This window comes from Aedes albopictus, chromosome 2 (assembly GCF_035046485.1).
Source record: "Aedes albopictus strain Foshan chromosome 2, AalbF5, whole genome shotgun sequence".
Lineage (NCBI taxonomy): Eukaryota > Metazoa > Arthropoda > Insecta > Diptera > Culicidae > Aedes > Aedes albopictus.
Window position 1 is genome coordinate 503666217 of NC_085137.1, and position 27055 is coordinate 503693271.

Here is a 27055-nt window from a genome sequence, read left to right on the forward strand (position 1 = left end):
TTCCAATAATTTCTTTTTTTGAATTTAGTCATTCTAACAAATTGAGCTTCAGCCTTACAATATAAGAAATAATTTTCCCTAGAGCCAAAACGACGAAATTTTTTAAAAGCATCTGATTTATTTTTTAAAGCCAATGAACAATCACTATCCCACCAAAATGACAAGCGTTTATTTTTAGATGATTTGGAAAAATTCTTAAATTTTTGAGATTTACATAAACTACGAATTAATATTTCACAAAATAATTTATAGTTTTCAAGTGAAGATACGGAATAATCAAAGCTGATTAATGAAAACGAAATGAGATCAGCAAACCTAACCCAATCCACATTTTTGCACAGATCAGGAACACATGATTCATTAGATGGTTGATTATTATTGGAACTACAAATTTCGATCAAAATAGGCAAATGATCACTACCATTAGGATCATTAATAATCTTCCAGGAAGAAATAAATGATAAGGAATTAGAACAAAAAGATAAATCAATACACGTATGATGGACAGGAGGAGCCGAAATTCTAGTGAATGATCCATCATTAAGAATATTTAAATTGAATTCATCAACCATATCCATAATCAAATTTCCTCTACCATCAGTTTTATCACTCCCCCAAGCAATATTATGTGCATTGAAATCTCCAATTATGTAAAATGGAGATGGAACATCATCTAGAATGTATTTAATATCTGATAGTGAAAACGATGAATTTGGAGGAATGTAAAAACATACAATGGAAAATTCCATGTTATTATATTTTAAAGAAACAGCAATGTATTCAATTGGTGGAATCAATGGTAAATTTAAATATTTGAACTCAATTCCATTACGAATACCAATTAAAACTCCACCAGATGGAACGTCTCTATCTTTTCGAATAATGTTAAACGAAGAAATATTTAATTGTTTACATTCCACCAACCAAGTTTCATTTAGGCAAAAAATATCTACGTTATGATTTGATAATAAAATTTTTAATCTGTCAATTTTAGGTAGTATACTACGACAATTCCACTGCAATATATTTAATTTGTTAGAAATTATGGAAGCCATTAAAACGAAAATAAGGAAGCAATGAGGGGTCCAAAAGAATTCAATTTTTCAAGAAGGGAGGTGAAAAAGGGTAAACATTTTTTAATCAAATTTTTCCAAAATTCACTAAATCCTAAAATATCAACAATTTGTTCCCAAATGTTTAAAATAGAACCTTCATATTTTTCAACACTATTTGAAGAATGATTATTATTATCATTTTTATCGGCTAATGGTTCGTGGCCATCTACTCTTTGAAACCCAGGTATTGTTTGAGAAGGAGATTTCAATGACGGAAAATGTCTTTCAGAAGATGTAGAAGGACATGGATTCAAATTTTCATTGTTTCTGCTAGATAATAAATTATTTCGTTTTCTCTTAGTTGGCGGTTTGTATACAAACTGATTAGAAGTTTCATCAAGTTCATCATTTTCACAATCAGATAATGTTTCATAAATATTAGGGGTAGTAAAATTATCAGTGTTCTTTAAAATTTCTGAATAAGATAGTTGGTTTCTAATTTTAATTTGCTGGTTGAATTTTTTTTGGTTAGTTTTGTAAACTGAACAATCTTTGACTGAATTATGTTGTTTTTTGCAATAAATACAAACATCAGAATGTTTGACACATTCAGATGAAGAATGATTTTCTCCACATTTGGAGCATTTTGGTTTGTTGGAACAAAAGCTAGATGTATGTCCAAACAAAAGGCAATTAGTACAATGCATGAGCTTTGGAAAGTAAAGTCTCACGTCAAAAGTAACATTATTTACTGAAATGATATCGGGAAGTACTGACCCAGCAAAAGTAATCCTAATACAATCAGAATGAATGTATTTAGAACTATTGCCATCAAAAAATAATTTGGATAACCGATGACAATCTAAAACTTTTACTGGAGGGATAGATTTATTTTTGAAAATACCCAAACCAAAATTTGAAATATCTTCACAAGATAAAGTTTCGTCATAAATGACTCCACTTATTTCACATGCGTCGCAAGGTGCGTACACACGGTACAAATTGCCAAATAAATCAGATTCGAGGAGAGCATTAGCATCACCTCGAGAACCGAAAACTACCCTTAATTTACCCAAGGAAATCTTTTTGATTTCCTTAACGGATTTATAACGTTTATATACTTCTGCAGAAATGAGCAGAACATTAATTGGTTTATCCTTTTTTCTAAAATAAACAGGATAAGGACCAAGAAAAGTGGACGGAAAAATTTTCACCCTAGAAGATTTGGATGTTCCAGCAGGAGCTGCAGGATCATCCTTTTTGGAATTTGGAGAATCCCCGTCGGTTTCCATAATAGGAAATCAACGGGGAATACTGGTCAATAAAAATAAACTCACAAAAATATTTGAAAAAAAGAAAGGTAATAAAATAAAAAATAAACAATAAAAGAAATACTTAACCAAATCAAAATATGCCTTTCTTGAAAAGCTTCTTATCCAAGGAAATTCGCTTGAACAGCTTTCAACTTGAAACTCCTGTTCTCCAAAACGCAAGGAAATCCAGCCGCGTCACTCACGACCCGTCAAAATCGAATCTTGCATTCACTTCCACCGCTACAGAATCTCCACCGCTGCAGAACCTCCAATCTTGCACCGCTACAGAACCCTTGAACCGCTACTGAACATCCAATCAATCGATTCGTAGTCGTATCACCGTCCTTCAGAAATCCTCGGAAAAATCTTCACCCTGAAATGAAGGAAAACTGTCAGACGTGAAAAAACACCGCCTTGTTTTATCAAGGCCTACTACAGCAATCATGACTTTTTGTATGTAACGTTACTCAATTGGGCACTGCATGAAATTAACTCCTTCTCTTTCACTCTTACAGAAATTTTGTAAACAACAAGGCCAAGAAACGTCAAAGTCTCATACAAAATCAAAACAGTGCAGTGCCCTATGGAGTTGGGGCGATGGTATCCCAGCGAAAAAATCATTAAAATCATAACAAATGTCGTGAAATAGCAGACGTTCTCAAATTTCAGGGGAAACAGGGGTAAAACGGGCTCTATAACTCGCTTCAGAGTAGTTGCCCGTACATGAATCATCCACCAACGAATTCTTGAGAAAATTTGCTTTCGAATATGCCATCGATGGTCACATAGGGTCTTGTTATTATTTTTTCCACCTTTGGGCTTGATTTTGCCCAATGTGCAGTGTGCGATAGCCGGACTATTTGAAGTGTGATCTGATTAGCGTTGGGCGTGTTGCAGCTGTAAACCGAGTATCATAGCGGCAAACCGTTTAACTGAGTGTTATCATGAATTTGATGTTGAACTAAATAAATGACATTTCTCTACAATTAACTGGTTTAGATTATTTTTCATATTCTACACATTTATTGAACGTTGAATGCTGTTCTACTCACCTAACTCCATTGGCTGACTCTCGTTCGCAGATTTCCCCGACTTTGGCTTTTCACCTTCTCTGGCTTTCTGCTTATGTTCATTATTTTTAGTCTTCTTGGCCTTATTTTCACCGCTCCCACTCGCCTCGCTCTTCTGCGGTTCCTTGCCACTTTTTTCCTTTCCCTCCGTTGTTGTCTTCCCACCTTTGTTCTTATTCTTACCCTTCTTCCCACCTGCACTGCCGTCGCCCCTCCCACTTCCTCCAGCTCCGTTGGCACTCGACCCACCCTTATCGTCACCGTAGTTTCGATTCGGTTTCTTCTTCAACTGCGGTCCGGTGAAAAAGTTACCACCCTTTCGAGGACCACCTTTGGCAGCCGGGTCCGATTCCAGCCAGAATGTGGTCCGCGTTTTGGAGTGCTGGTAACCGGGCGTCTTCGGGTCGATTTCGTCCAACGACATCAGAATGTGGATGCTGGGTATGTTTCGGGTGGCCACGATTTGCTCCAGGCCCTCCTGCTGGGGGTCCCAGTATTCTTCGACTCTGTGAAAACGAAACGATAGTTTTGAATTGGGAAAGTTCATAATTGTTCGTTGCACGTTCTACTTACTTCCGGTAGCACACCCGCGTGACCTGGCTCAGTTCAAAGTCCTTCTTCATGATCTCGGCGCAGCTGATGGTCTTGCCGATTCCGCCGCCGGTGCCGCTCCACACCACGGCCCGATGCTCGCCGGATTCCAGCGCCTTCTTGGCGTAGTTCACCAGGTTGAAGATGTGCGAGCCACCCTTCACGTGCATCCACAGAAACTGGCCCGGCAGGCATTCGATCGGAATCTGCTCCTTGGTGAGCTCCTCCTCGACGTTTTTACCTTTCTTGTAGTGCATCATCTTGGGTCCATCCGATGCGTCTGAAAGAGGGAGGAAAGTCCCGAGAAAAACGGACATGTTTAAAAGGACATCGATTGAATACTGATCCCGCAGTGGGGTGGTAGCCTACAAACTAGTCCAGTAAACGAAGATGCATCTAAGACAACTCTATATTGCCATGTAATGGTATTAATAATATCGTATTATACCAGATGTAAGCTGCCGTGCATCGCAAGTCAGTCCTATATGTAAAAAGTAGGCATTGAGAAAATGGACTCTGAAGTTTTCAAATCCGATTTCTATGCGGAAATTTAAAAAATCGCCATGAGTTGGAAACTTCTGCGATCATCGTGAAACTTTCACACATTGATTCAAACATGAAAACGAAACAGTGAAAAATATAAAACTGGCTAAAACCATGTTGGGTTTTGTACTGGAGGGTACACTAGTTCGTAATGGGACTGATTTGCGATTACATTTCATTATGGGACAATTTGACTTGGTGTTGTTTTGCAATTTTACTGAACGAACTATACATTTTTATTCACGCAGCTGAAAGATCATCCGAAGAAAGATCGAAAACGGCCATTAACTCATTTTTGCCCAAAATGCAGATGGGACTGACTTGCGATTCACGGCAGTAAGGTACGCAGAAGGCACAAGGTGCTGTTTGATTGACAAATTGAGAAATAAATTTTCGACAAAGAACTAGCCTGGTGGCTCAACTGGATAAAGCACCGGTCTAGTAACGCAGTCAGTCTATACCGTATGCAGTAAGACTTTGTATGTGCGCATTTATTCTTCGGCTCCATATCGCATGTTGGTGGTGGTAAATACGCACCAACGGAACAGAAGTTGGTAGTTTGAGGTATTTCGGAATTCGGAATGGAATGTTGGTCCTTTATTATCGGTCTCGTTTTGCCGTTTTGCGGGATGGTGTGATGGTGGGAATGGCGATGATGACGACAATGAGCTGCAAGTTGCTGTGGCTGGCGTTCTGATGCCATTTCAACGGAGTACATTTTATTCGGTAGGTATGGCATATTGGTTCAAAAGACTCGTTGGCAAGCGTGCCTTAGGGGAAATTAATCAATATCTATGGAGCGGCAAGATGACTTCATGATATTCTTTTTCGTTTCAGCATATTTAGTTCAAAAGTAGTCTGCATGGTTACCCAACTAACATTTTCAGCGCTATAAGCTTCAGTCATTTGCTTTCTGTTGTGTAACCATCGAGTAAAAGCAGTCAACGCTGAATAAAAGGAAAGCTAGTCAAATATAAAGCATAAGCTAATACACGACTGAAAAACAAGCAACATCCAGCTACCAAACTCGGTTTTCAGAAATCCATTGCTTGTCACTGGGGCTGCCTTTACTCCACTCTATTCCAACTCCGGGAGATTTCCCGGAAGATGTGAAAACTTGAACACATCGAATAGGAGTCCCTACTAACAAAACAGCTGCTACTATACAGTACAATTCGTTATACTGACAAATCCCCAAACCAGCAGCGCTTTAAAGGCCGTTATGCGATTTCCTTACGGCTAGAAGCTGTAATAAAGAAACTGTTGGTTTACCAACACGGCTTGTCGGATGTAAACATTATTTTCAAAACAAACTTTAAGCGGGATATATAGCTACTACACAAATTCTTTACAGCTATCCATCTCTGTGCTGTGAAATTATTTGGGTTGCTTTTATTGCACTTTAATTCAATGCCGGAAGATTTTCCGGAAGATGTGCAAATCGAGTAAGAGTCCCAGCCACTACAACAGCTGCTTTTATACAGTACGTTTTGTAATGTTGCCAAAACACAAAACAGCAGCGCTTCGTAGCCGTTTAAAGAACACTCTTTCAGCTAGAAGCTGTGAAGAAGAATCTGTTGGCGCAATCACACAGCTTGTTCAATGTAAACATTATTGCGTTATATATTTCTTTTCTATTTATAGATCGAATTTATTTGTTGAAAAATGAACAAGTTCATGGAGCAGTTCCACGCGAAATCGTTCATTTAAACTCATGAAATTTGACTTGAGTCGCTCCGATGTGGATGAATCTTTGTTAACGCATCCAGCACATCCAGCATACCTATAATATATAATGTATATTATATTATAGGTATAATGCCTGGTTTAGATGGTGCAAGTGACTTGATTCAAGCCAATCGAAAATGCCCATTGAATGCAAATTGAACGTGACATTTTTTAGTGACCCGATATTTTTTTGTATTTTGTTACACCAAATCCCAATTACGATCTCGGAATTCAAAATTTAAATTCAATCACACGCAGCAAGAATAAGCTTCACGACTTGTTTCCTAAACACGTTTATTCGTCCCAAAATTCAACAAACTGATATAATTTTTTATTTGAAAAGCCAAAGCCTACTATTCGCTCCTTTTATATTGACTAGCTGAACAGTTCCCAAGTAACATTTCCATCGCTGATTGGTTTTGTTTGATTTTTATTAATGTTTTATTACAGCAATAATTAAAACTCACAGTTTTATGACTGCTTTTATGAAAACCATTAATAAAATGTTTTATAGTATACTTGAAGATATCCATAAAGACAAATTTTAAGAGTAAACAAAACTTTCCGATATTTAAACCTTCTGGCAATCATTATTACCGCAATAAAACTGTTAAAACTCTCAACAGATGGCGATCCGTTCGAGTAGTAACGACATCTGTTGGTGGAAAAGCTGAAACTACGACACTGCTAGGTTTATTGCGGTCATCATAAAAGTAAACTTGCTTTCGTTTTATTTTCGCTGATTATGGTCGTCGCCATATTGAAGAATTAGCTTACGTGAATAAAAAATAGTTGATTTTGCTTAAATTAGCAATGAATTGATAGTTTGCCACCATTTCCATAACATGCTCACATAAATAAACTCTCTTAGCTGAGTTTTCTTGTGATTCGGGATAGTTTTACTAAATTCACAAATTGATTTATTTCATTCCAAGATGATAATATTCACTATTTTCGAAGCGCATTAATTTTATGATTCTGCAACCCCAATATTCACGGTAAATTCGAACGCGCATAAGCCTACCAGCACAATAACTAGGGTAACGGTTGAATTTTGGACCCCTAGAGGACATTAGTTTGAATTTAAGTCAAAATCAAACAGATTCAGAGGGTATTTACACATAATAATGATGTTAGTATATTCGTAAAAGCCTCCACTGTCCGTTAAAAATACCCACAAAGTCATTTCTGGCTGAAAATTTGATGAAAATAACTGATTTTTGAAGCATCAGTTTTCACTGTTTTGGACACCCCAATATATTTTGGACCCTCATCAGTATATATTTTGGACACCCGGTGTTTAAACTCGTTCGAAACTATTTTGGAACATTTTGCCGCTTGAATACGCTGGATCACATCCTAATTACTTGATTGACAAAGGCTGATTAGACGAACATTGCGAATTTAATGCGCTAGAATGATAAACATTTTTGTTTACATCTGCAAGTTTCCTCAAAACCGCAATCTCTTTTTGTAAACATGAACGACACTCGCAAGGATGACGAGATTGGCAAAAATTAATTTCAAGGCAAATAAGGATATTTCCAGCAAGGAAATGATTGCTGCCCGTGCAGAGCAATCTTATTTAGCGAATGATTCTAAAAATTTCCGTCATCCTATCATTAAACCTGTGAAAGTTGTGATAATACGACCCAAATTATATTGGTTACCCTACTAAAATACTACTTTGAAATAATCGCTTTCTACTTACGAATGATGTATCCTCCTGAACTTTACGTGCCATCGAAGAAGCTTCTCTGCATCTTGAGCTGTCATAGTTTTTGTTGAAAAAAAAAACAACAACAATCGAGAATGGGAAATATTTCAACTAGGTTTTAAAACGGGTTTATTGCTACTCTTAGTGCGGTTTTCAAAACCTCTCCGAGAGTGGTCCACTTAGTCGGAAGATGCTCTTAAAGAGGTTATCAAGAGGTTTTGATGTATGATTCAGTTTTATTGCAAGTTTTATAAAATTGGTCATGAAGATCTCTTGTAGAGCCGAACAAAACTTAAAATGTTACTTGGGTTCTCCACCCTCCACACATATTTTACATGATTTCATTTATGTTTTTACCCTTCTTACACCCATAAGAAGGGTATAAAACTCGCTCGAAAAACCGACTTTCGATCCGAGGCCCGGAGGGCCGAGTCTCATATACCAATGAACTCAGCTCGACGAACTGGGCAAATGTCTGTATGTGTGTGTGTATGTGCGTTACAAAAAAAGTCACGCACGTTTCTCAGCCGTCTGTCAACCGATTTGAGTTCTCTTGCAAGCAAATGAAAGCTACTACATCCTAGTAGAACGCTATTGATTTTTTTTTCGATTGGACGTTTGGTTACCGAGATATCTCTCGAAGAGTGCTTATGAGTCATACATCTAAACTTTTTAAGATTTTTGACCAAGTGTATCATCATAAATATATCGGCCGTTTGTCAACTGGTTTGGGTTCTCTTGGCACCAAATGAAAGCTACAGCATCCTAGTAGATCGCCCAGAAATTTTATTTCGATTGGACATTTGGTTACAGAGATATCTTTCGAGGAGTACTTCGGATTTATACAACTAAACATTGAGATTTTTTACCAAGTGTATCATAATTAATATCTCAGCCGTCTGTCAACCGATTTCGGTTCTCCTGCACCAAATGAAAGCTACAATATTCTAGTAGAACCCTATACAATTTCATTAGGATTGGACATTGGGTTACCGAGATATCTTTCAAAGAGTACTTGGGAGTAATACAGGTTAACTTTTAGAGAGATTGTTCACCAAGGGTACCATAATAAACATCTCAGCCGTCTGTCAATCGATTTAGGTTCTCTTAGCACCAAATGAAAGCTACAATATCCTTGTAAAAGGCCCTGAAATTATATGTCGATTCGACATTTGATTACTGAGATATCTTACGAAGAGTATTTCAATAAATTCTATTTTATTAATTATTATATTCACTTGTTATCTTGCATGAGCTTTTGACCAGTCTAAGGAAAATTATTTTTCAAGAAATAATGCTGACCTCATATAAAGTGTATACTAGCAGGTTATTATTTTCAATAAAATTATGAATAACAAATTACAAATAAACAGGAATTCTATGAAAACTAACAATATGTTAAATGAAAGCTTTGAACTTATATATTGTGGGAAAAATGCAAGAACCGGATAGCCAAAATAACTAGTGAATGCCAAAACTCATTTATATAGTAGATATATCATTTGTCCTTTTTACACCATAACCATGAATATTAAGTAATTCGGAGCTAATTTATTCGACTGATTAAGAGATATTAGACAAAGTGTATCTCGCTGATTTTCTTATCCATTTGTTAATCGATTCAAGATCTTTTGACAGTTGACAAAAGATACAATATTCCAGAATATGTAAGCTATTTTCCTTACATTCCATACACGATTCTAGGAGGTGTCTGGCATTTATGGTAGTTTAGTCCATGGTCTGATGCTATTTTGGAAACCAATCCACTAGATGCCAAATCCACAATATTTTCTAGAAGTTTTGGTCAATCACACAAAACAAATTTGTTATATACGAATTATATAACAATATTTTTAATAAATGTAAGAAGGGTTCTGTTCCCCATAGGTGGATTAAATCGGGTTTTTCTTCATGCCTCTCATGATCCCTACAATCTCAATTGAGCAACTCACTTGACTTCAACAAAAGTTGAACAATGGAAATTCGGACAGTGGTAGCGGAATCGAATTAAGAGAAAACCGATAACTTAGCGAATTCAATGAAGTATAATTAGACACATGTTTTCTCTTGTAGTTGCACTTTTGGAATGACAAAGTATTATTGATTTCCGGTGGTTGACAGCTCACTGTCGAGGGGTCGGCCGATGGGGTTGCCAGTACAAGGGCTGGCTGGCAAACCTTTGGTCATTATGTCGGCCAGCTGCTCGGCCGTCGGCACGTACTCCAGAACAACACGTCCTTGTTGCTTGTTGAATCTCGTTCCGCACGAACATATGCTTCACATCGACGTGTTTCAGTCGCCCTCCTCCACGTTCGTCTTCTGCAACACGAATCGTAGATTGGTTGTCCTCGAAGTACTTGATTGAACTGCTCATTCGGATTCCCAGATCTTCCATCGTTCGCATTAGCCACGTTCCTTGACAAACTGCTGTACTCAACGAAACAAGTTCTGCCTCAGTGGAAGACAGAGACTCGTCGTCGGCTTCCAGTCGCGGAATCTAAAGCTTATCGTTTCCCGAATCTTCATTCACTTGTTGAACACTGCGATCCCTTTCTTCCACGAATATCACGTCCCGAGCGGTAACGATTTCCTTGCGTACAGGATTCCAAATCCGGTAACCGTTTGTGGTATACCCGACGAATGTTCCACGCCACGATTTCGCGTCGAGTTTCTTCCGCCACTCTTTCGGTATGTGAACGTACACATCCGCGCCGAACACTCGAAGTCTCTTCACGTCCGGCTTTTGCCCATTCCAAATCTCAAATGGGGTCTTTTTAGAGTCAATCGCACTCGCGGGGCTACGATTGGCTAAGAACGCTGCGGTTTGGACTGCCGGACCCCATTGTCGCTTATTCACACCATTGTCTTCGAGCAATGCGTCTTCTCAACCAGCGTTCTATGAACCATTTTACGAAGTGACAACAATGTTGATGATGATAAAGATTCTTACGGGTTATTGGACGCTACCTCCTGCCAAAATTCATTCATAAAATCGGCATGTAAAATGGACTATTCATACGTTCACTTTGCCATTTTGCTCTGGCGTGTAGGGCACTGCCCGAATAAAAACTAACCATAGGGTATTTGGTGAATACCATTTCTGTACCATACAGTGTACCAGCTACAATAAAGTGTATTGTAATGGAATGGTTCGCTAAAAGCTGCGCACATTGTAGCTACTATACATTTACATTCGATTTTTATGTAACAATATATTATACTGTTTTTCTTACGTTTGAACCATTCACCTTTCCGAAATATTATTTTTCCGTCCATTTTTAATTATTTATTCAGTTTCAGATTTTTCCGTGCTTTGTTTTGTTGATGTTCGTGACTTTTTGATGCAAAGGAAAGGAAAGAGAAAAAAAGTGAATAAGTTGAAACATCTATTTGAAGTCAATACAATTAGGCTTGCTGACGTTTATTCACTTTTCTCTTTCAAACATGCAGGCGGAATAGGATTTGTTGTCATCAGGAAAGGTTTCCCGATGAAAACAAATCCTATCCCGCCTGCATGCTTGAAAGAGAGAGGTGAATAAACGTCAGCAAGCTCTATGTTTAAATTAGTGGTAAACCAGGTGACCTAAGGACTGCGGAACCAAGAGATATGGCGGGCTAGGTACATATGTAGAGTGCGATGAGAGGAATACGAATGTAGGTCAACCCGGAAAGACGCAGGACAGATTACCGTAAATCAGTGGATGAGTTCAACACTATTCTTTCTGTATTTGCATTTAGGGGAGTTTTCTCCCCTTCTTTCATGTGATCTTGCCTTCTACCACAACCGAATCAAATGCGATTGACGAAATTTATCTTTGACGTAGAGCCATCTTTAACATATGGACTGGACTGGACTGGACACTGGACTGGACTGAAACGATTTCTAATATAGGTTCGTCTGCGGGTTCCCCGGGTGCTATAGTGAGATGCCAGACGATGTTTTTGAAACAAATTTCTTTTAGGTTATATGACTGTTTGTCTGTGCCTCAATATTGCAATAACGGTTAAGCACGCTGTAATGATACTTATGTACCTCGTCACCCACTTCATGCAACTACATTAGTGGTCTAATAACACTTAGCGCGCTCGGCATAGTTCCATCATGCCGCTCAAGGTGTTGCCACAAATAATGCTTAGTTTGCAAAACCCGGTTACCTGGTTGGTGGGGCATGGGAGCCTAAGCTTCAACTGTTAATGCAATCAGAGACTACTCAGACTTAAACGTCGGCGATCCTATTTATGAATAAGGGTTGTACAAGACGCTCTGGAGAATTCACCCTGCCCTTCGGTTCAGAAAGGGGTATGGGCGCGTTCTGCCAACTTGGTCGAGGCAGATTTCATGTGAGAACAAGTTGCATACGGACATTCAAAAGTGCCTGAACGAAAGATGCTGCTTGTGAGGATCACTTGAAGATCAGATGGAAGATCATTCTTTTTTTTTTTTAATATTCGCGTTCGTCTATTTGTTGCTCTTCGTGTTCGTATATTTTAAGTTTCATCTTCAACTGAGTTTCATGAACGCTGCTAGTCAGCAGGGATGATCTTCGCATCTGCATCCGTTGAACCATTCTGAATGGCCGTCGTGAAAGTATCACCAAAAGCGCTACTAACATTTCTTTTATATTTTTATGTATCTGAGTATCATGAGTGAAAGCAGTAAGCAGGGAGAGCAGTGAAAAATGGAAGTAATGCAGTACGACTGTGGTGCGATGCTGGTTTAAAATATCGCTGGATATGAGCATTGTTTGTACTCAGCCATGTCTAAGACGTGCTCCGAAGTCTCAGGAAAGGAAGCATGCATAAAGCACTAATCTACAAAATCCCGGGAAAAAGTTGAAAGACCTTATTTCACGTGGACATCCAGCGGCAGACAAGAGGTAGATATGGACGGATGTTCGTTGGAATTGGAAGGACATTGGTAATGACAGCCGAATTTAAGAAAGCGACGAAGCGATTGTAGCAGGAGACGGTGAAGTTGGACTACGAAGACGATTTGCTAGAAACCGCAGGTAGCAAATGAAATAGTCTTATTGTATTTCGATGGAGATGGCGATGAGGACGAAGCAGCATTCCAAGAACATAACCAAAATTTAATCACAACTACCTACCACAAAAAACAACACGATCGAACGAAAATAGGAAAGAGCAACCCAGCAAAACCTGTATGTATGTTCAAAACGCTTACCCCAAACAATCGACCCAAAGGTAAATTACGTTGACCACTTAACTAACAACACATTCTCTTACAGCTCAATACACCACATCGATTTCCCACCTTTCCCAATCCTTAAGGCCACGCAAAACTTAAAAGCCGCAGAGCTAAAGAGGTTGCTATGCCTACTCCCAAATTCAAAGGTGTATTATGGACAATGTAAGTTCTCGGACTTGCATTGGAGACTTGGCCCTATGACCCCCTTGTGCATCAATAAAATAAAATAAAATAAAATAAAATAAAATACAAGACGCTCTGGAGAATTCCTAAAGCGCATTCTAATAATGTTGAACTTGATAGGTTCTAGTCCGCACTATCAAGGATAGTTCTATTGACGGTTTCCCCCTTATCGAACGCGACGATTTGAATCCGTCGCAGATGAAAGCAACATACAATATTTAACATTATTTTCAGGTTAGTTTGGCTAGAAAGCCTAAGATGCCATTAACAGGAGGAAAATGACAAGATAATATAACAATATATCGGTGGTTGCCATCATGGTGAAAAAAATGTTTTGGTATAAAAATCCAAGATGGCGGCCAAAATCAATATGGCCGACCCAACTTTTTATAATTGTAAATAGTAGCTCTATTTATCCTCTTTTCAACAACAATGCGTTTTGAGGTGGTTTTCAGAGAAACTTTCAAGTTATAACTGTTTAAATGAGCCACCATTTGACCAAAATCTAGGGGTCTCCAAAAAATGTTGTGGCTCTAACTAACGGGGGGTCCATCAATTTGAGTAACCAAATGTATTTTCCTTACTTTTTCAGCGAGGACTTTCAGAAAATCGCCATCTTAAACATTTTTGAAGACAAGTTGTAAATAGTGGGCCGGTCTCAGCGAGAATTACCCACAGGTAGAAATATTCTGTAAAAATTTCATTCAAATTGATCTAGCCGTAATAAAGTTATAGCCGTATATGTGGTACCAAGTCACAATAAGCAAAAAAGTTTTTTTTTGTATCGTGACATTCAAATAACTAAACTTGAAAAGTGTTGAAGCAATATGGCTCAAAAGGGGGCTTTTCCCTCTTTCTAAATTCTCGATTAAAAATAAATAATAATAATAATAATAACACTGGATGGTGTAACATACTGTTTGAGCAACAGAGAGAGCGGCACTGGAGGCGTAGTGGTAAGCGTGATTATCTCGCACCCCAGATGGTCTAGGTTCTATCCTACTCGACGCTCTCGTAATTTGTGAGACACAAATATCTGATCACGTCTTCCTTTGGATGTACAGCTGTTGGTTCTGGCCCATGTGTTGATGGGTTTGAAATGTGGGTGGCATGTGAGTGTGTGTGGATGTCTTCATGACTCATGCAAATTTGCAACTAACGCCGCCTAATGTCAGAAACTCGAATCAAACAAATTTGAAATTTGTTTACACTCTAGCGCCGCCTAGCGGTAGAATTCCGAATCATACGTACCATCATCTGTAAGTCCTTTACCAACTAAACATCTTTGCCGAAGACACCAAAGCTCCATGTAATCAGGGTCCTGAGATATATGGGATTGTTACTGTTCCATCGGTTTGTCTGTGATTTCTGTGATGTCAAAGACAAGTAGACGTAACACTGGCAAAATTTCTGTCCCATTTATTTAGAGAGTTAGTGTCTTCGGCAAAGTTATTCAGCTGCTCAAGAACTTTTCGACGATGAGCAGTATGATTCGAAATTCTACCGCTAGGCGGCGCTAAAGTGAAAACAAATTTTACATATCTCAGGATCCTGATTATTTAGAAATAATGGTGTCTTTGGCAAAGTTGTTAAGAATATCAAGAACTTTCAGTTGAATTATTATTTGGTTAGAGTTTCGGTCATTAGGTGGCGCTAGTAGCAAATTTGCAAAAACATAGAAATTTTAAATATTAGCTAGACAACTTGAAACAAGCTGAAACTTCTTATTAAGTGCACCAAAAATTCTCAAACTTTGACTGCAAGTTCCCCAACTAGTTAGATATAATTGGTACAAATTTGGGCTTGATTGACTAACTCTACGTGAAGTTGAAGTGTTTCTAGTAAAATACTCCTAATTTCACTGCTGTTCATTAAACTACTAAAGGGTGATCCAAGTCACCATGGAGCTGTATATTGAACCATGCGATATAAAGTTCAGACTCTAGTTTAATTTAAAGTTGCTTTGTCATATAGGTACCATTAAAGTAAGTTTACAGTCAAAAGTGGCGCCACTATTGTGGATATAATGCTTCACCACAAAGCTTTACTGTAGTCATTGTTAAAGTATATAAAAAGCTTGTACAATATAAACGATTTTAATCAAATATAGCTAATGCAATGAAATCATGTGGAAAGTATATTTGATGCATAATGAGAACAAAAGAAAAAAAGTATTTCATTCTTGTCTACTTTCTCTTTACCTGATCCAACTTCTTCGCTGTGATGAGTTTTTTTTTTGTCTGTACCGGTAATCGAACCTACATTGCTGATGCGCTGAACCATGATGGAACCCGGACGCGCTAACGGTGTGTGCTACGATTGCCATGCATTTCTATCGAGAAAATTGCGCAATATAAAGTAAAGTATACCCAGTTTATACATTACGGTGTTGTGTTTTCAACAGTTTGAAAAAGTTGTTCTGAATGATTTTTACACTCTCAATTAATAATCAAGACGGTCGAAAATCAACCAACATCTGGACCATTTCCACAACATTTGTCATAACTCAGAAACGGAGAAAACCACATCTTGAAAATTTCACAGAATATAGCTCATGTAGTTCCCTTCCAAAAATATTTTTTTAGAATTTTCCCGGACTTCGAAAATAGTTTTTCGACTTTTCCAACCGATTTTCCTCAACAGTGGAAAATTTTGTGGAAAACAATTTTCATTTTGTATTTTTTTTGGATTGCTGAGAAAATTTGCTTAAGATTTCACAAAAAAAAACATTGTGTCTACGATGCTTCGTTCTTAAGTTATGATTTTTCAAAAAAAAAAACGGCTCATATAGCACATCTGGAAAATTTACACAAAATTGGTCATAACTCAGGAATGGAGAAACCCCACATCTTGAAAATTTCACAGAATATAGCTTATGCAATTCCCTTCCAAAAATATTTTTTTTAGGATTTTCCCGGAGTGCGAAAATAGTTTTTCCGACTTTTCCAACCGATTTTCCTCAACAGTGGAAAATTTTGTGGAAAACAATTTTCATTTTGTATTTTTTTTTCAATTGCTGAGAAAATTTGCTTATGATTTCACAAAAAAAAAAAACATTGTGTCTACGATGCTTCGTTCTTGAGATATGATTTTTCAAAGTGGGTGGTGTCTGTGTAAAATGTTGGTTTTCCACTGGAGTTTTCCGGCAAATTAGGCGACCCGGATTTTTGTCAATTTTGTTTTTGTTTATATATATATGAACCCTAGTTGTGAAAAAAAAAATTGAATTCTGAGAACCTTGGTACCAATTTGTACGATAATAAAAAAAATCCCGTTTGTAACATCGTTTTCAAGATTCTCAGGCTTATTCTGCGCGGCTTGTGAGGTGAGACGAGTCGAATGAGGTGACAAAAGTCGACTCGCCCCATTTGGTTTACATTAGTCGTCTCACGTCACGTGAGACGAAACCGTCCGTCTCACCTCACACGCCGCGCAGAATAAGCCTGTCTGTAGTTTTTAGGTGTCTGAAATATAACGTGGACAGGCTTTATACTTCTGCAGTTGATCCCTACTCAACGAGCGGAACCCCGAATACGTGTCCTTCAGGTCTCCAGTTAGCCGTAGTTGAGGCCATGGATCACTAATCCGGAGAAGGCGGAATCGATTTCAGTTCCGGTCGGGAAAATTTTCTCGACTCCCTGGGCATAGTGTATCATTGTACTTGCCCAACTTGCCCAACAATATACAAATTCATGCAATGGCAGGCAAAGAAAGCCCTTCAATTAACCTTCGCGTACCCAACGTCTATTTCGGATGATTTTCGAATCTAGAATCAGCTATGAAAAAGGCAATTCTAAGCCAATTTTTTGAAGTCAATTGCATTCGCTCCAGGTTTGTCCAAATTGTCAAGGACTACCATACGGAACCGGTTCACCCATCCGTTCCGGAGTTATTCCAGATTCCGTTGGGGTCATGATCAGCCGGAAAATGACACTTGAATGCATTTTATTCTGCATCTATTGTTATTTTGGAAATTCGCACATATTATACGCCAGAAATACAGAAACTATATAACAGCAAAGAACCATTGACTTGAAATGAGACAAACAAGCAGTCTCATGAACCGGATATGTCTCAGGTGCCCCAGGGATATGGCTAAAGTGGCAATTCTAGCAACATTGTCAGAATCGTTTATGCGGCACCTCGAACTTCATGATTTGTCGAAACATGAAGGAAAAAGTTCTCCCACGCTCCTAAGACCCCTCGGGAACGGCCTGGCCATATCCGGAATGTTACGGGTGCCCCCAGGGATGTGACAAAAGTGGTCATTCCCACAATGTTATCGAAATCAACCGTGCGACACCTCTAACTTCATGATTTGATGAAGCATAAAGGAAAATAGTCGTTCTAGGACCTTATGACCCCTTGGGACCGGTCTGACCATACCCGGAATGTTCTGAATGCCTTCAGGGAAGTGGTCATTTCTCAAACATTGTCAAAATCAGCCGTGTGATACCTCAAACTTCATGATTTGTCGAAACCTGAAGGATAACAGTCCCTTTAGGCTCCCATGACCCCTGAGAGTGATTCTGGCCAGACCCGAAATATTCCGGATGTCCCCAGGAAAGTGGTCAATGGCCATTTCCACAACGTTGATCAAATCAATCGTGCGGCACCTCAAACTTCATGATTTGTCAAAACGTGGAGGGTTCTTCTAGGCTCTTATGACCCCTCGGAAACGACCTGACCATACCCGGAATGTTCCAGGTGCCCCCAGGAATGTGACAAAAGTGGCAATTCCCACAACATTGTCAAAATCAACCATGCGACACCTCTAACTTCACGATGTTGAAACATAAAAAAAACAGTCCTTCTAGGCCCTTATAGCCTCTTGGGATTGGTCTGGGTTGGTCAAATCAATCGTGCGGCACCTTAAACTTCATGATTTGTTGAAACATGAAGGAAAATAGTCCATCTAGGCTCTTATGGCACCTTGGGATCGGTCTGGCCACACCCGAACTATTCCGGAAGGCCGCAGGGAAGTGGTCATTTCTCAAATATTGGCAAAATCAGCCGTACGAAACCTTCATGATTCGTCAAACCATGAAGGAAAGCAGTCCTTCTAGGTTCCCGTGACGTCCTGGATACACTCGAAATGTTTCGGATATCCTCACTCCCACAAATTTGGTCAAATCAATCGTGCGACACCTCTAACTTCAAGGTTTTCCGAAAGGGTCAGGAAAATAGTACTTTCAGGCTCCTATATGCTCCCTCGGGAACGGTCATACCCGAAACCTACCATGGCTGTCAGGGAGGTGACCAAATTCGCCATTTCAACAATGTTATCAAAATCAGCCGTGTGATTTCTAACTTCATAATTCGATGAAGCTTTGAAGTCATTCTGGAGAACTTCAAGCATTTGAAACTAAACCCGAAATGTTCGAGATGCCATCTTTACAGTGCTGTAGTTTTTTCGGAAAATAAAATAGAATAAAGAAGATTGAGAGCAATGAGCATTCGGGATCAATCTGGTTCAAATAATTCACAAAAATGGTGATGTTTACAATGTTGAGAGAATCAATCGTGAAATTGAGATATTGAGATTTTTGAGACATGAATACTTAGAATGTTGTATTTGAACATGCATGGTCTGAATTTTGGTTATATTCAGGATGCAGAGTGAATTACATAACTTCAAAAATAATTAACGTTAATTAGATAAACTTTAAAATTTTTATTTTTCAACCGTTTGCAACATTCATTTTTCTTTGCTAGCTCAGCATTTGCAACAAAATGTTTGCATAATTCCGCTTGTTCCATGTTCTTTACAAATTGCTTTGAGGAACATTTAGTGTGAATTTTCGCATCCTTGGATCGGCATTTGGCCTCAACTTTATCATCTTATGCAACACTGGTTACTGGTTGTCTGGGATTTCAGGTGTGGTCTGGCCAGGACCATCCTAAGGGGTCATGCGAGCCTAAAAGGACTGTCATCCTTCATGTTTCGACGAATCATGAAGTTTGATGTACCGCACGGCTGATTTTGCCAATATTTGAGAAATGACCTCATCTCTGGGGCCATCCGGAACATTCCGGGTGTGGCCAGACCGATCTTAAGGGTCCACAATGGCCTAGCAGGACTATTCAGGCCAAACATATCTAAAGGTCCTATCTGCAGAAGAGAGGCTCTCTTTGGTTTCCCTCTCTTTCGTTAATATCTCAGCTGTTTACTTGAATTATGATTGTCTCCTTGCATAGAACGATGGTCAAAACAATCGTCTTTTGATTTGTACTGCAAAACTAGTTGAAAAGTGCACCATTACATTGCAAAAATTGAAAGAGAAAGTAAATAAAGAAAGTCTCTCAAATGCAGATAGGACCTATTGAAATGTTTGGCCTGTATTCTCCTCTACACGGAGAGACGAAACTACCCAAAAGTGAGTTCTTTCCACTCAACTTCGGGGTTGCGTGCGTCAAGCCAATTTTGAGTTGATGGAATCGATGTTTTTGTTGGGTTGTTCCCGCTTGCTTCCATGTGAAAAAAATACCTAATTTTAAGTTTTTTTCACCCACGGAACTGCAAAAGTTGGGCTGTTTCTCTCTTCACTCTCTGACAACAATAGAAAGAGCGCATGAAAAGGGAGATGAAAAAGAACTCAAAATTGAGTTTAAAAGTACCTAATTTTGAGTTTTTCAGTTTCTCCGTGTATGTTTCAACAAATCATGAAGTTAGAGGCGTTGCACGTTTGATTTTGACAACTGTGTGGAAATGGGCATTTTGGTCACTTACCCATGCGGAATATACCATGACCAGGCCGTTCCCGAGAGGTCAGAAGATCCTGGAAGGACTATTTTTTGTGGTTCGACAAATCATGAAGTTTGAGGTGTCGTAAATTAATTTGACCAACGTTGTGGAAATTGCCATTTTGACCACTTCCCTGTCTGGGGGCATCCGGAACATTCCGGGTATGGCCAGACCGATCCCAAGAGGCCATTAGGGCCTTGAAGGACTATGGCCGCTTTTTTCACATTCCTGGGGGGGGGGGGGGGGCACCTGGAACATTCCGGGTATGGCCAGGTCGTTCCCAAGGGGTCATAAGAGCCTAGACGGACCCTCCACGTTTTGACAAATCATGAAGTTTGAGGTGCCGCACGATTGATTTGATCAACGTTGTGGAAATGGCCATTTTGGCCACTTTCCTGGGGACATCCGGAATATTTCGGGTCTGGCCAGAACCACTCTAAGGGGTCATGGGAGCCTAAAGGGACTGTTATCCTTCAGGTTTCGACAAATAATGAAGTTTGAGGTGTCACACGGCTGATTTTGACAATGTTTGAGAAATGACCACTTCCCTGAGGGCATTCGGAACATTCCGGGTATGGCCAGACCGGTCCCAAGGGGCCATAAGGGCCTAGAAGGGCTATTTTCCTTTATGTTTCATCAAATCATGAAGTTAGAGCTGTCGCACGGTTGATTTTGATAACATTGTGGAAATGGCCACTTTTGTCACATCTCTGGGGGCACCCGGAACATTCCGGGTATGGCCAGTCCGTTCCCGAGGGGTCTTAGGAGCGTGTTTCGACAAATCATGAAGTTCGAGGTGCCGCATGAATGATTCTGACAATGTTGCTAGAATTGCCACATTGGCCCCATCACTGGGGGCACCCGGGACATATCCGGTTCAAGAAACTGCTTGATTGTCTCATTTCAAGTCAATGGTTCTTTGCTGTTATATAGTTTCTGTATTTGTGGCGTATTATATGTGCGAATTTCCAAAATAACAATAAATGCAGAGTAAAATGCATTCATGTGTCATTTTCCGGCCGGCCATGAACCCAACGGAATCTGGAATAACTCCGGAACGGATGGGTGAACCGGTTCCGTATGGTAGTCCTTGATAATTTGGACAAACCTGGAGCGAATGCAATTGGCTTCAAAAAAATCGGTTGGGAAATGCCTTTTTCATAGCTGATTCTAGATTCGAAAATCTTCCGAAATAGACGTTGGGTACACGAAGGTTAATAACTGTGGAAATGCTTAACACTTAAACTAGGTACCGAGGGGGTAAAAACTCCCGCGAACTACCAAGGGTCCAAAAAAAGTCGGAAGTCCAACTTTGACAAGGCATTTCTCGGCCGTTTTTCAACCGATTTCAAAACTTTTTTTTGCGATGGAACCGGACAGGTTTCAAGATCATCGTCCATTTAAAAAAAATATGAAATAGATGCGTCTACCCAAAGTTATTAAGCAAAAGGCACTTCCTAGTTTTTTTTTTGAGAGCGCATTTTTTGCGCACATTGATCAATAAAACAAAATTTAAAGCGATGACATATAGTTTTTTTCGACTCTAAATCATGAGTACAGCTGGAGTGAACATGGTTATGCAAAATTAGTGATTTTTCAGTACACTGATAATTTACCTTACTCAAAAAACTGCTAAAATACCCTATTTTTCACATAAAATAAGCAATAAATCAAAATTCAAAGCGATGACATATAGTTTTTTTTGGTCTTAAATTGTTCGTAGGATTGTACTCGACATTTTTGATAAACAATGAAAATGTTCTAATTACACTCTTATTTTGTTTTACCCGGAAAACTACGAAAATTCCATACTTTTCACACAAAGTAGTCAACAAAACTAAATTTAAAACGATGTAGTTTTTTAGCCTTGAAATGTTCGTAGCAGTTTGGGGGACATACTTGAAGAATAATAGTGATGTTTTCATTACACTCATATTTTGATTCACTCAAAAATCAACGAAAGTACCACATTTTTCACGCAAAGTGCTTAACAAAAATGATGGCTTACAATGCAAAGAAGTTTTTTACCTTTAAATTGTTCGTGAAAGCGTACTGGACTTTCTTGATGAGTAATAGTGACGTTTTCATGACACACTTAATTTATTTTACTCGAAAAGCTACATAAATATTATAATTTTTATACAAAACAGTCAATAAAACAAAATTTAAAGCCATAACATATAGTTGTATGTCCTTAAATTTTCCGTTACAATGTTCTGAACCTGTTTTTGATAAAATGTTGATGTTTACATTACACTAATATTTTGTTTTATAAAAAAAATGTACGAAAATACCACAAAAAAGCGAATAAGCCAAAATTTAAAGCAATGATATGTAGTTTTTCAACTTTGAATATATCGTAGTAGTTTAGAGGATTCATTTGAACAACCTTAGTGATGTTTTTATTACACTCATATTTTATATCACTCAAAATACTAGGAAAATACCACATTTTGCACACAAAGTAGTCATCAAATAAAAATTGGAATCAATGCATTATAGTTTTTTTGCCATGAAATTATTTGTAAAAAAGTACTAGACTTGTTTGATAAACAATAGTGATATTTCAGTTACACTCGTTGTTTTCTAAATTTGTTTATAAAAAATCAAAAACAACTCAAATAAAGAGAACTTACTATGCGCAGCATATAGTCACTTGTTGATGTATGTACCGTAAAAAAATATATTTTTAAACAGATAATTATTTTTGATAGCTAAAAGCACTGAGATTTTCACTCAGGTGGAGTACTGACTCAATTTGTTATTTATAATTTTATAAAATTCTTCATGTTTTGATACAATAAATTAACCTAACATTTCATACGGCTTTTCCCATCATGCTGATACTCTTTTCGTTGTAATCTGTAATATTTTTTTGGGATTTAATATGTTTGTCAGAGCACTATCAAAGTTTCCCCAAAATGAAAATGTGATTCTCGCTCATATGAAAAAATAACATTAATCATCCAAAACAATTAAAACTGTCCAATCCTTACATTGCAATTATAACTGAGACACCAGTACTTGTTTTAAAATTATTAAATCAGGAAAAATACATGGAATAATATTAGGGAAATTTGCTGAAAAACTATCAAAGCTACCCCGTTTTACGGTATAGCATCAGAAACTCTTCTATACACATTTGTTTTTCAGAAATTTCCCAAAAGGTGCATTTATATTTTATGATATCTTTCAAAGATTCTTTCGAAATATTTTGTCGTGGGTTCTTTTCGAAAATCTTTCAAAAATATTCCAGAGATTCCTTCAGGGATATTTTCAAAAACATCAAGGATTCATGCGGAATTTATTTAGGAATTCTATTTCTCGAGAAATTATTTTAGAAAACTTTTGAAATGTTTCCGTGTATTATTCCTTTGGGTTTTCATCAGAAATTCCTCTAGCGATTGCTTGATAAATTTCTCTAAGGACTCATTTAGAATATTATCATATTTTTTCAGGAATCTCTTATTTTTTTCCTGGAGCATTTTCGAAGTTTTTTATTCTGGCTTTCTCCAGTTCTCTCAAGTTTCCATCCTAGCTCCCATGCAAAGTGTTTTTTTTTTTATTTGCTCCCATTAATAGTTCCTTCCGTGGTTGTTTCGATATTTTTAGAGATTTCCGATAATTACTTCTGGAATTTCTGCCGAAGAGTTTTCCGATATTTCTCTTGAATTTCTCCACTGGTTTTCACCCGGAGTTTCTCCCGGGATTTCTCTTAGAAATTTTCAGAGTTCTTTCATGAATTTTCTAAGTATTTCCTACCAGAGCTTTTTTCCGAGATTTCCCAGTTCTTCTCAGGATTTCTTCCGAAGTTTCTCTCGCGTTCCTCATTGCATAATTTCTCGCAAAAATCACGCGGATTCAATCCGACATGTCTCCGGTTATTTGACAATGAATTTTGTAGGTTATCTCAGGCAGGAGGTTTTCCGAGAAAAACTTCTAGAAAAGTGTAGTTCTGGACGCATTGACCGATTTTCATACAAAATTCTTAATTTTGGTGCTCTGTATTTCAGCTTCTAGAGCACAAACTTCGAGAGTAATCTCAGGTAAAACTAAAAAAAAACTCTCGCAAAAACCGGGGAGAAACTCCAGAAAAAAATCATTGAAATTTCTTAAAACATCGGGAGAAATTCCAGAAGCAATTCCTTCAGAAAACTCGTGAAAAACACCTTTAAAATCCGGGAGGAGCCTCAGTTGAAATCCCAGCAATAGTTTCTGTAAAAGCCTTAGAAATCCCGGAAAAATCTCATGGAGAAGTACCAAGAGGAATACCAGAAGAAATCGCGGAAAACCTTCAAGAGAAATTCCGAGAGAAACTCTAAGAGAAATTCTACGACAACATCTGATGTACATTCCCGGAGAAAAGAGAATAAATTCCACGAAAATTTGTTTGGGCAGCACGCAGGAGGAAAAATCCAACGAGAGACTCTGAGAGCAAATATGGGAAAACCTCTGGAAGAAAATTTATAGGATTCTCATAAAAACCTTCAGGAGACAATATTTGGATTTCAGAAATCCTGCAATATTCTCCAGGAATTTTTCTGGAAAGAACTGTTTGAATCAAGGGTAAAAACGTCGATAAGAATACGAAAGAATCTCCGAGAGGAATTTGAAAAGGAATCCCAAGAAACAGGAATGAAAGAAGGCTGAAAATCTCTCTAATAAAGACACATAACCAGTTAAGTTAGTAATTTTTTTTCATTTTCACGGGATCTCCGTTTATTTTTTTTGTGATTGCTACTGCATGTTCAGGAGACGCAAATTGACTCAAATAAAAACAAATAAAAAAAAAATCCCTGGTGAATTTTCGGTTTGCCTTGTATTTTATTCAGGTAGTAGATAACCTGAAACTGGTACAAAAAAGTCAGTAATAGAAATCTGCATGTGTTTGTTTTGAATTTTGTGTTATTGGCTATTTTGTGTGAAAAATATGGCACATTCGTGATTTTTTAGTAAAACAAAACGTGGATGTGATGTGAACATCAAAATTTTATCAAATACATGTCTAGTACATTCCAACGGAAAATTTTAAGACCAACAACTACACAAGTAATGACACTTCAAATTTTGTTTTATTGACTATTTTGTAAGAAAATTATGGTATTTTAAAAACTTGTTTGGTAAAATGAATTAAGAGTGTCATGAAGGGGGTATTATTGTTCAACGTTCATCATTTCACGAAAAAATTCAAGCCAAAAAACCAGAATGCCCCCTTATATTTTTATTTATTGACTACTTTTTGTGAAAAATGTGGTATTTTCCTAGTATTCCGAGTGAAATAAAATATGAGTGTAATAAAAAATACACTAGGATTGTTCAAATAAATCCACTACGATAAATTCAAAGTTGAATAACAACATATCATTACTTTAAATTTTGGCTTATTCGCTTTTTTTGTGGTATTTTCGTACATTTTTTATAAAACAAAATATTAGTGTAATGTAAACATCAACATTTTATCAAAAACAGGTCCTGAACACTGTAACGGGAAATTTAAGGCCATACAACTACATGTTATGGCTTTAAATTTTGTTTTATTGACTGTTTTGTATGAAAATTATGGTATTTTTGTAGCTTTTCGAGTAAAATAAATTAAGTGTGTCATGAAAACGTCACTATTACTCATCAAGAAAGTCCAGTACGCTTTCACGAACAATTTAAAGGCAAAAAACTTCTTTGCATTGTAAGCCATTATTTTTGTTAAGCACTTTGCGTGAAAAATGTGGTACTTTCGTTGATTTTTGAGTGAATCAAAATTTGAGTGTAATGAAAACATCACTATTATTATTATTACTATTATTATTCTTCAAGTATGTCCCCCAAACTGCTACGAACATTTCAAGGCTAAAAAACTAGATGTTCTCGTTTGAAATTTAGTTTTGTTGACTACTTTGTGTAAAAAGTATGGAATTTTCGTAGTTTTCCGGTTAAAACAAAATAAGAATGTAATTAGACCATATTCATTGTTCATCAAAAATGTCGAGTACAATCCTACGAACAATTTAAGACCAAAACAATTATATGTAATCGCTTTGAATTTTGATTTATTGCTTATTTTATGTGAAAAATAGGGTATTTTAGCAGTTTTTTGAGTAAGGTAAATTATCAGTGTACTGAAAAAATCACTAATTTTGCATAAACATGTTCACTCCAGCTGTACTCATGATTTAGAGTCGAAAAAACCATATGTCATCGCTTTAAATTTTGTTTTATTGATCAATGTGCGCAAAAAATGCGCTCTCAAAAAAAAAACTAGGAAGTGCCTTTTGCTTAATAACTTTGGGTAGACGCATCTATTTTATATTTTTTTTAAATGGACGATGATCTTGAAACCTGTCCGGTTCCATCGCAAAAAAAAAGTTTTGAAATCGGTTGAAAAACGGCCGAGAAATGCCTTGTCAAAGTTGGACTTCCGACTTTTTTTGGACCCTTGGTAGTTTAGGAGTTAACCCTCTAATACCCAATCCCGCCTTTAGACGGGGTATAGTTTGAGCATTTTTGTAATTTTTGTTTCGTGGAAAATCAAACTTTTTATATTTTTGGCTGATATTTAGGGCTGTTCTGTCTATCTCAAAATGGTTTTAGGTGTACTTTGAAGCGTATTTACATTTTTTAAAAATCATTGAAAAATTGATGTTTTAGTCACCTTTTAGAAGTCATTGTTTATTTTGTATCAAATCGCTACTATTGACATATTTTAAATTTTTCCCAAATCATTCTATCCTTGTTTAATAGTTTAAGGGAATCGAATACACTCTAAAATTATTTTCCTTAAAATTACACGGAAAATAAAATTTTCTATGAAAAAAAATTAAAATAATAATATTGCAACAATAATCATAAAATCTCAAAATGTTTTCATCTCAAAAAATCCGTTCCCCAAATAGGCTTCCAGGAAAAA

General features: G+C 37.5%; 1 protein-coding gene across 6 annotated transcripts in view; it reads right to left on the minus strand.

The window, feature by feature from the left end:
- Window positions 1-2591: 2591 nt before the first annotated feature.
- LOC109407819 (ribonuclease P protein subunit p25-like protein) overlaps window positions 2592-27055 on the minus strand; it is a 606744-nt gene continuing 582280 nt past the window's right edge. For 5 of the 6 annotated variants that reach the window (XM_029870337.2, XM_062854475.1, XM_062854477.1 and 2 more), the window contains 2 exons: window positions 4012-4309; window positions 3369-3944 (listed from right to left, as the gene is read on the minus strand). In XM_029870337.2, the coding sequence (XP_029726197.1) occupies window positions 3413-3944; window positions 4012-4289 (810 nt within the window). In that variant the 5' untranslated portion in view covers window positions 4290-4309 and the 3' untranslated portion in view covers window positions 3369-3412. Of the gene's footprint in view, window positions 2742-3368; window positions 3945-4011; window positions 4310-27055 lie in introns of those variants that run through there. The other variant, XM_062854474.1, reaches the window with a different exon arrangement.